The following is a 10,127-nucleotide window of genomic DNA, read 5'->3' as shown; positions in this document are numbered from 1 at the left end:
TCATATATTTAAGGGCACGTGACTTGTGTCCATATCACTACTGGACTCATGAAACTCTGGATTTGTGGCCCAGATACCAAGGTCAACCTCCAGAACTATTTCCATCCTGACTTGGCCCTGAGCTGAGGATACCAAGTCATGTCACAGGTGCATCTGGTGGTGCATGGATGTGTCCCTAACTACGTCAAACACACAGACAAGAGGACAGTAAGGACCACAGTAAGGACTTCTAGTGACAGCCACATCATATCTGGGAGGTTGTATAATAGGGCATTGGCTCTACCCAGCCTCAGGGTATCTCACTTCTCTTTACTCCAGACTGGGTCCTTCAAGACAGTCCCAGTCAGCTGAGAGGAGGAAACTGAGGGTCAGAAGAACGGCTTGCCCAAGGTCTGGGAATCCAGGATAGGGACCTGGGGCTGGGCTGCCTGGCCAGGGTATAAGTCCAAATCCTCCTGAAAAAGCATTGGCCTGTGACCCACTCACTGGGCAAGGTGGCTCCACAGGGCTGGGAGGGGCTCCCATGTAGATAGTTCTTGGGTTGAGAGGCCCCACCTCTGGGCTGATCACATCTTCCTAGTGTTGGCCATGAGCCTGACTCACCCAAGCCCTGCCTTTGATGACCTGAGGGGTCATGTTATTGGCAGAGTGGCTATATCTGGGTGACCGCAGATAACCCAACATTCAACCCAATGTTTTATAGTCCCACAGCAGTACTGTTCTCACAGGCCAGCTGCCCATCTATTCATTTCTTTTCCAGACAATGGGGCCCAAGACTCTTTTGCAAAAGGCTGAGCTTGGTTCTCTGGCCCTCCTGCTAGTCCTACCCTGCTGGTCCAGGGCATCCTGGGACCATCTCCAAGTGCTCAGCCAACTTTTTTGGCTGCAGGCTAGATGGTTCTGTCTTGTTTGGAGACAGCGCCCAGAGATGAAAGGTGCCTGCTTTTCTGGGCGCCTAGAACCTGGGCCAGGGCGGCTGCTTGGCAGCTGGTAACAAATTGACATATGCCTCAGTCTGGGGCTGCTGGCCAGCTGGATGCTGGGGTGTTGGTCTTTCCTTACCTGCACAGTTTCAGACACTGGCATCTTGCTGAGGACCTGGCTCAGTGCCCTTCTCAGGAGTCCTGCCCTGAAGCCAGCAGCTGCCAGACTTTAATCTCTACAGCTGTATAGAGACGCAGAACTGTGTATTCCTCCCCCTGCAAAGGCACCTGGACAGGGGAGGCCAGGCCCCACTTATCTGCCATCCTTTTGCAGATTCAAGAGGTCAAGGTGCCAGTGCAGGTGTCCCTGCAAGGCCACTTGAAGCTTGTTCTTGTGAGGACAGGCCTAAGACAGGAGTCCCAGGTCTGTATGACTCCAGTGAGAACTTGGGTCTCTTTAGTGGGCTATAGCTGTCCTGGGTGGAGACAGAGGTGTGGATCCTCTCAGCTTTCTGTTGTGGACCCTGAGCCTTAAGGAGAATGTTGGGGATTTCTCTGGACCACTCTGGGAGAGGCAGTGTGCCAGCCTGCCAAGGAAGGGTCTGGACATGAGGCTCAGAGAGAGCCACAGGATCTGCTGGGCCAGGGCAGGAGTGGAGGCAGGAGGAAGCTGACATGGAGCCTATGCCTATGAACTTGGAGCCCAAGTACAGCTTCAGTCACTGCCTGGCCCAGCTGGTGCGGCCCCACGGTGCTGTGATGACTGCAGTAGCCCATCTGCCCGAGAGCCCAGGAGGTGCTTTCATTTCTTCTTTCTAAACATCCATTAGTCTGGGAACAAAGGAGGCTATCCTTGGTGAGTGCTAATTTCTTCTTGTTAGAGGCCTTTTGGGGAGCAGGAAGAGAAGCAGCCTCTGTTCTCATTTTTTAAATTGGAGGTAGGAGAGGGATAGGAGCAAGAACAGAGGATTGGGGAGGAGGGGGCAGAGGAAGAAAAGAAAGAGAAACTGGAAAGAAAGAAGCTTCCAGGTGGAGGGTGCCCCAGCCTCACTGGCACGGTTTAGACTGGCCACTAGTTGGCCCCGTGGAGGCCTAGGAGGGTGCTGCCCTGAACAGAGGCTGAGGCCTCCTCCCAGCCTCCTCAGGGCCTAGTACAGGGTCTCCCGAGTGGCGCTGGTGGAGAAGGCATGGTTGCTGGACATGCTGTTCGGCTTCCTAGAGAACGTTGGCCTCTTCTTCCGGTGCCGCCACCCAGGACACAGGCAGCCAGCGTGGACAGGAAGACCTGGCGGAAGTTGGCTGAGACCAGGTTGTAGAGGATGGGGTTGATGGCAGAGCTGATGTAGAAGAGAGCGTTGGTCAGCATGTAGAAGTAGTGGTAGAAGTCGAAGAGGAACCTGTGGGAGGGCAGGAATTTAGACCCCAAGGGCCCTCGGCATGTACAGGCAGCAGACATGGGCAGGATGGTGGCCTGGGTTACCAAAGCATCCCTAAGGCCTTTGTCCTGGGGTTGTGATGGATCTGGCTTTAACACAGCCCCACTTGGGCATGGCTTCTCCACTTTGCCCACTTCTCCCAGCAGCACATCTGAATTGTCCATAGAGTCCTATTCAGAGGCTCATTGTCCTAAGGCTTCAGGGCCCACTGGTCCCTAACCATATAACAAAAACAGGAACCACTAAAGCTCCTGATGCCTGTGTATGTTGTGTCCACTCATGATGATCTTGATCCCCACCCCCAGGCATCCCTGAGCTTCAGAAGCCTTCATGGGGATGTTCCTGTGCTCGCTAAAATCTCCCTGTGAGCAGAAACTATGTCTTGTCCACTGACGCCTATTATCCTGACAGTGCCGTTACTCGTGTTTCTGGTAGCTCTGTTCTGGGTACAGAAAGAGTTCGCAGAGCAGGCCTGCAGAGTGGCTGGCCCTCAGATGCAGGCCTGCCGAGTGGCTGGCCCTCAGATGGCATCCATCAGCTGACTCGTTTGCACAAACGGGGTTCGTGCTGGTCACCTACTTTCCCTCTGGGAGCCTGACTCAGGGTTAGCAGATGGGGCCTCTTTGACCAGTCTCCTCTAAGAACCTGGACATCGAGTCTCCCTGGGTTGCCCAGTTAACAACATTCACAAGAGGCTTGCAGCTGGAGTTGAATCTATCTGTCTCCCCTGACTTTGCCTCTTTTCCTTTTGTTGTGACAAGTCACAGCACTGTGTAAGGCTCTTGAGCCCTCAAGTCCAACCCTGGGGTGGCTGTGACCCAAAGGACCTTCAGGTCTGACACAAATGTCTCAGGCATGACCTTGAGGATCTGCTGCCTGCTCTGACCTCTGGGCTACAGACATCCTCATGCAGCCGTCCTCCCTGGAACCACAGGCTCACAACAGCCCCACCTCATTCCAAACTGGCCTGTGGGTGGTGGGGCTCGTGGTAGCCCTGCCCCCGTCTCTTGTAGTCCAAGTACTCACGTAGTCCACTGTTTATCCGAGACATAGCAGAACATGAGACGCCGCACGTGGTAGGGCAGCCAGCAGACCACAAAGGCAATGACAACAGCACCTGCAAGAGTCCTTGGTCTCAGAACCACGGAGAGAGCCACAGAGACAAGACGACACTCTGAGGGCATGGGCCTTTTCCCTTTTCTTCCTTCCTCCCTTCTTTCCTTCCTCTCTTTCTTTTTCTTTTCTTTCTTTTTTTGGTAGTAAAAACACCTGGTGTAGCGGTGTCTGTAACCCAGCGCCAGGAGACTGCTGACCAGTGCGGAGACATGTGCATACCTAGCACTCATGGGCAAGCCGGCACAGCTGAACCAGTGAGTTCCAGGTTCATGAGAGACACCATTTCAAAAGAGAAGGAAGAGAACAAAAGAGGAAGACATCTGATGTCAGCCTCTGGCTTCCACACACACGTGTACATACACACACCCACACAAAGCAAACACACAAAACAACCAAAGAGATGCAAGAACGTTAGATGTTTCAGCCACTGTGATAAACAGCAATTGCAAAAACAGAACAACACTCAACACATGATCCAGCACCCCTATTTCTGGGAATCAACTTGAAAGAATTGAAAGGAATGCTTGTACCCCATGTTCACAATAGTATCATTCCTAACTGATCACAGAAGTGGAAGAGACCTGGGAGCCTGTGGACAGACAGGTGGAGCTGCTACCACACCCTGTCTGTGGTCATGTGGTTCATGCACACACAGGAATGTGTACTTCTGAAACATGAAGTGAGCACTGTACCATGGAATATTATTCAGTATTAAATAGGCAGGAGATTCTCATCTAACATATGCTCCAACACAGACAAACTTCGAAGATGTTTTGTATATCAAGACACACTAGCCACCAACTCTTACATGATTCTGTTTATACCTCCCAGGAGTGGAGTCAGACCCCCAGGATGGGCGGGGGGACAGATGAGGGGTCCTGCACATAGGTGGTGAGGTGCAATTACTACTTAGCAGTGTGAGTTGCTTAATGTCCCACGCTGAGCATCTAACAATGATTATGGTAAGATATTTTATGCTATGCACTTTTGGTATAAAATTAAAAAACCAAAAAAAAAAAAAAATGCACTTGGGAGAGCTCCCTGAAAACAGAGGATGTGGGACCCTGAGGGTCAGCACAGTGGTCTGAGCATCGGGATGGCTCTGCCCTTGGACTGACATTTGTGGGGAGCTTTGGTTTGTTGGCCTCTGTATTCTTATCTATACAATGTGAGCTTTCAAGGTTTTCAGTTTTGTTCCATTGAGGGTGCAGACCCCCAAAGTTACTGGAAGTAGTTGGGGTACCTTGGGGTCCTAGCAGGGGCTTAGTAGTTGTCTCCCCTTCAATTCTGACGTCTGCCCTGGGTAAATTGGCTCCCAGTGGGTGTGATCAGAAGGTTGGAATAGCTGGATAGTCATACAGCAACGTAAGATCTCAGAACAGTGTAGCATGATGGAGTAAGTGGACCCTCAGACAGAGTGGGTCTGAGATATTGGGTATACCCTTGCCAGCTAGTCACTCACTGATAATGGGCAGGCAGATTAGCTGGAGCCTCAAGGCCAGGAAAAGGCAGAGCTAATTGTAAGCTTCTGGTGGGCAGTGACAGGCCCTTGGGGCTGGGCATTTGAGTTATCGACTAAGCAAGCCTACCTTGGTACTGTGGAGGATACACGGAAGCAACTATGAGGGTAGTTGCCTGTTTCAGGCCGGAGCAGAAGCACCAGGCAGCAAGGCTGGGATGGACCACTGAGGCTGGGATGGACTATCCACCCAAGGTACCGAGGCAGAGTCATCTGGACCCTGTGGAGAAGACCCCTAGGTCCCCAGAGAACCTCTGGAACAGAGGCTCTGGTGAAGGATACTGATTTAGGCATCTCTGGTCCCTCTTTCTGTCTGCCTTCTGAGCAGCTCTCCTGTGGTCCTCACAGTTGCTACGGCACACAGTTGCAGCTTCCCCCCTCTCCAAGACCCTGTCCTGCTCCACTGCAGCCGCTGTGGAGGAAAGACAGGGATGGAGGAGGTTGTGACCAGCAGTGGTTTGGTCATCATGAGAGGTGAGGCTTGAAGGAACCATTTCCAAGGCAGCACTAGCAGAGACGGAGTGTAGGCATCTGTAGGGAGTCTCCCAGGGCCTCTTTGGGTTTCTCAGTCAAGAGGCTGACAGGTGGCCCCAGAACAGTTCTGGAAAACAGCAATGGGCAAGGGCACCTGAGCATGTCTATATGCTCTTCTGTCTCTGCCCTCTTCTTTCTCTGACCTGCCTGCACTGAAGCCCTGCCTTGTAGGGACTTGGTAGAGATCCACTTTTTTTCTGTCACACTATGCAGAGCTTCTCCTAGCTGGGACAACCTTGCAGGTGAGCAGTCACTAGGAAGGTCAAATCTGGGGCCTTACTAGGGCAGTCACTACAGGGACCACCCCAAGGTACTGGCTCTAGCCTTTTAGCTTGCCGGTCTGTTCCTTTATCTATTCAATATGGACCCTTGAGGTCTTCAGTTTGCATCGTGCTGAGAGAAGCTGCCTAATTTGCTAGAAGCAGAGCTGTGGCATCTTAGGGCCCTGAAGGGCACCCAGCGGCTGTCTCCAAGTCCCGAAAACTACTGCCACAGTATCCCCTGCCTGGGCTGACATGGGTGAGGGAGAGTTGTACTGCTTGAGCTGACAGTGACCAGGCCCAGCATAAAGAATGCCAACCTGGCCATCCTTTCTGGATGCTGAAGGTGTACCTGCGCCTGAGAGGATGCACCCTGACCTGAGAGATGTTCCTGGCTGGGGGCAGGAAGGGCCAGCTCTAGTTCTCTGTGTGTTTGCTACAGACATAGCCAGGTAGGGATGATGGGGGCTCAGGCAGGGCCTGCAAAGGACTATAAGGCAAAGGGCAACTCAGAAAGAGGGGACAGCTATTCCCTCTCTAGGGTGGGCCTGGACTTTTGGGGCAGGATGAAAAATGCAGTTGACGGTGTCCTGGCCCAGGTGTGTCCTAGCAGGCAGCCCTGAGCACTGATGTCCCCAGACAGCTCTGCTTGAGGTCTTGGGTGTTCCTCCCTACCTTCAGCCTCAGGCTCCTCCTTGGAACTAGGCCCAGGCCCCACTCATTCTTCCAGTTACCCTGAGAGACATTAGGTTAGTGGGGTCCCAGCTTTGAGGTTTGCCAATGTCTTGTGAGGGCGTGTTTGAGAATGAGTCCTTCTCACAGCTGCTGTCTTTGAGTATAGAGGAGAACATCTGTGAGGAATGCCACCTAGACCCACTCAGAGCTGGTGCCAGCCACTCTGGGCTCTAAGGTGCTGGCCTGGGGGACTCCTTGCTGCCCTATGCTTTGCCCTGAGACTGCACCTGGAGCTGCTGGGAAAGGGGCAGGACAAGGAAGGAGCCACAGTCATAGCAAAAAATGCAAGACATGGATCTGAAGAATAAAAAGACTTTTGTCCTGAGTCTTTCCCATCCAACACACCTAATGACTGTTTCCTAAGGTTGCATCAGCTGCAGGATTCAGGCCTACCCCCTCCGCTCAGCATTGTTGCCAAGTACTGTCTGACCACTTGGCCTTTGCTTGGCATGCCTTCTGCTTACAACTCTGTTACCAGGACCCTCTAGTCCTGAATAGCTAGATGTTGCCTCCAATGAGGTCCCCAGCTGCCAGGTCTGGTCATGTGACATCACTTGTGAGTGTGCCTGGGGTGCACTTGCTTACTTGAAAGAGCCTTGATTTTCAGCAAGAAAGCCGACCCATGTCTGTGAACAAGACTTTGAGCTCAAAGTTGGCACCCAGCCTTTGGTTGACTGAGTGAAGGTATGAGGGAGTGAACAGGCAGAGTGCTGCTGCTGAGCGTGGACCCACACTCTGTGCCGTGCCTTTACCCTTGGCTCTGGGCTGAGCCCCACATTGAGCCCCACAGCACTGTCTGCTCCCCGGGGTCTGAGGTTACGTACGTAGGACGAGGACTCCATGGCGCAGGGCCTGGACACGACCAGGCTCGATGGACATGCTGAATGTGCTGTGCTGTAAACTGTTCTGGGTCCCCACAGTGCAGACCCGGCCCTGCTCGTTGGCCTGCTGCACCATGACTGTCAGTTTGTTGGCAATCACAGTGTTTAGGATGGAGATGACCAGCATGGGGAGCACAAAGGACATGAAGGTGTTAACCTGCAGAGAGCAAGAGGCGGCCATTAGTCTCAGACATAGACTTTGTTTATCCACTGGGGACTATCATGGTAGTTTGCTCAGAGCTGGAGTTGGGAGGTACTTCCTAAGTTAGGAAGGCCATGCCCATCTAGCCTGCCCACTGGGCCAGGCCTTCCCCTGGAACTCCTCCTCAAACTCAGCTCCCACTCCAATCTGCTTGGAAATGATCAATATAGCCTCTGCTCCTAGGACCAGGTAAAACCCTAGGTGTTCTGACAAGGTTCTGGGCTCCGAGTCCTGAGTCTGGGAATACCATGTCCAGGACTCTAGAACTTAGCATGGTCTTTTCAGTGAGGCTGGGTCCTTGGCTCTCACTCTGCATACAAACTGTTTGCACTGATGCCTCCATACATTCTCCCACCCACCTGGTGCCTCTCAGAGGTCTGAAGAAGCGTAGCCCTACTCATCAGTCCAGGCTTTCTACATAATTCTACATTTGAGGAAACCAAGTCTCTGAGGTTCTTGTGGCCAAGAGGCTGGACATGGATTTGTTTTCTGACCTGGCTTCTTCATCAATGTCCAGCTGACCCTTGGAGCCACACAAATGTGGGCATGTCCTAATTGAAACACGTAGAGAACATGGCCAGCACAAAACTTGTGACTTGTGGTGAGGACAGCCATGGCCAGATCCTGGGAAAGAGGGGAGTGGCCACCCAAAGTGCTGGAGTTGACTGGACTCCCTGGGCCTCTTTTGGGCTTGGTTGTAGCATCTGTGAAGGCCTTGCCTCCACTCCCAGGTAGCCACAGACCATCACTGGGAGAGGGGCTGGGAAAGAAGCCGTCCAAGTTGCCGTTTTGACAAAGCTCTGCTCAACAGTCAGGGCACAAACGATTCAAGAGAAGGTATTTCTGCATGTTCTTGGTCAACACCATCTCCCTCTTGGGCCCTGTGTGCCTTCTCCAAGCTGTGTCCCCTCTGACATTGAGAATAGAGGATCTGTTCCATCCCCTGCTCCCCAGGCTCAGGGGCCAGAGCTGTTCCCGCCATGTTCTTAGCTCAGTCCATTGGAAGCCCATGGAGGGTAGGCAAGAAGTTCTCTGATTGCTCTGGGCCCAGCTGTGCCCCATCCCAGGAGACACACTAATTCAATTTCTGGTGAGTCGTGGTGGAATTAAACACACAGAATGTATCCAACACAGATTTAAAATGTCAAAACATTTAAAATACCACACCTCACTGAACACAGGCAGCAGACAGCTACCTCTGGGACCGGACAGAGCCAGAGCAGAGCAGCAAGACAGGGACTTGCTCTGGGCTCTCACTGGCCCCCACGCTCCTAACCCTAAGGTTCCCAGGCTGAGCCCTTTTCTGCCCCTTGCCAGGTGGGGCCCAGCCTCCAAACTGTCTGCTTCCAACTTGCAGGAGCATCCCAGTCCTGTCCCCACAGAACAGACTTGAGGAACATTTATGGCCTCTGCCAGCTTGAGGATCATGGTGAGTTCACAGTAGGATGCCTCAGTGCCATCCCACCTAACCAGATGCACCCACAGCATCTTCCAATGTGCCTGTCCGAACCAGCTCTGGGTGTCCTAGCGGACATGACAGGGCTGACCCAAGACTACCCTGATCTGTGACTCTAAGCAGTGTGGAGGGACACAGCCAATAGCAGGAAAGCAGGAGGGGACAGCAGTGCTAGTGACCTGCTGTGGGAAGGGCTGTCTCATCACAGCAGGGATGTGTAAATGCTGGGAAGGGCCAGACTCAGTGTTGCAGGTCTTTGGGAGGCACAGCACACACAGCGTCTCTGCCTCCCTGTCTCTGTGTGTGTCTCCCCTGGTATCTCTCTCTTTGTTTTTCTCCTTCTGTTTTAGACATGTGTACCAACTCTCATGGGTGGCAGGACCTGCCTTTAGTGTCCTAAGGCCAGCTAGGGGAGGCTAGTGGACCCCAAGGGCATGCCAGCCTCTGGTGTCCTTGCACCCTGGCTGTTACTATCCCACTCCATTCTGGATTGGAAATGCAGGGAGGGGCTCCAGAAGGTGGCAGAACACATGGGAGTTGGGGGCTGGAGGTTGCGGTGCAGACTTGAACCTTAGACAGACGGGAGGAGTCCTACGTCCTTGGGCAGCTTTGACCTGGAGCAAGTCCCAGTCAGATTCCAGGTTTAAGATTTCTTATTGAAAGAGTGACCCAAAGTGCCCCCACCATTGGGTGCCTTCAGTAGTACCCAGAATTACCATCAGGGTGGGCAAAGGAAGCAAGCTGAGGTTTCTTGTCAGGAAGCTGGGGTGGTTTCTATGAGGAATAGGGGTAGCCCAGCCACTGGTCTCCCTAAATCTATATTTTTGTGCAGAAGAAAGAAGGCAGAATAGAGGGTAGAGAAGAAAAAAGAAACAGTGGTCAGGGATGGTGAGTCCAAGCTTGTACAAAGATGGTGTGGGGGGTAGATATATAGTCTGTCTGACAACAGGCGAGGGTGCAAGCAGCTGGTAGAGTGTACCCCTGACTCAGGCCACCAAATGGTGGCCTTGGCCCCTGAGCTGGAGCTCTTACCCTCATCTGCATTTCCCCTGCAGAACAATCCTG

General features: G+C 52.8%; 1 protein-coding gene across 1 annotated transcript in view; it reads right to left on the bottom strand.

Annotated features, from left to right (window-relative positions):
- Positions 1-784: 784 nt before the first annotated feature.
- The window catches only part of Ntsr1 (neurotensin receptor 1), a 46,078-nt gene continuing 36,735 nt past the window's right edge, over positions 785-10,127 (bottom strand). The window contains 4 exon segments of the mRNA XM_028885329.2: positions 785-2,190; positions 2,193-2,320; positions 3,386-3,476; positions 7,348-7,561. Coding sequence (XP_028741162.1) covers positions 2,072-2,190; positions 2,193-2,320; positions 3,386-3,476; positions 7,348-7,561 — 552 coding nt within the window. The 3' untranslated portion in view covers positions 785-2,071.

The sequence above is a fragment of the Peromyscus leucopus genome, chromosome 4 (genome assembly GCF_004664715.2).
Source record: "Peromyscus leucopus breed LL Stock chromosome 4, UCI_PerLeu_2.1, whole genome shotgun sequence".
NCBI lineage: Eukaryota > Metazoa > Chordata > Mammalia > Rodentia > Cricetidae > Peromyscus > Peromyscus leucopus.
Note: the sequence above shows the minus strand (reverse complement) of the source record. Positions and strands in the feature narration are given on the sequence as shown.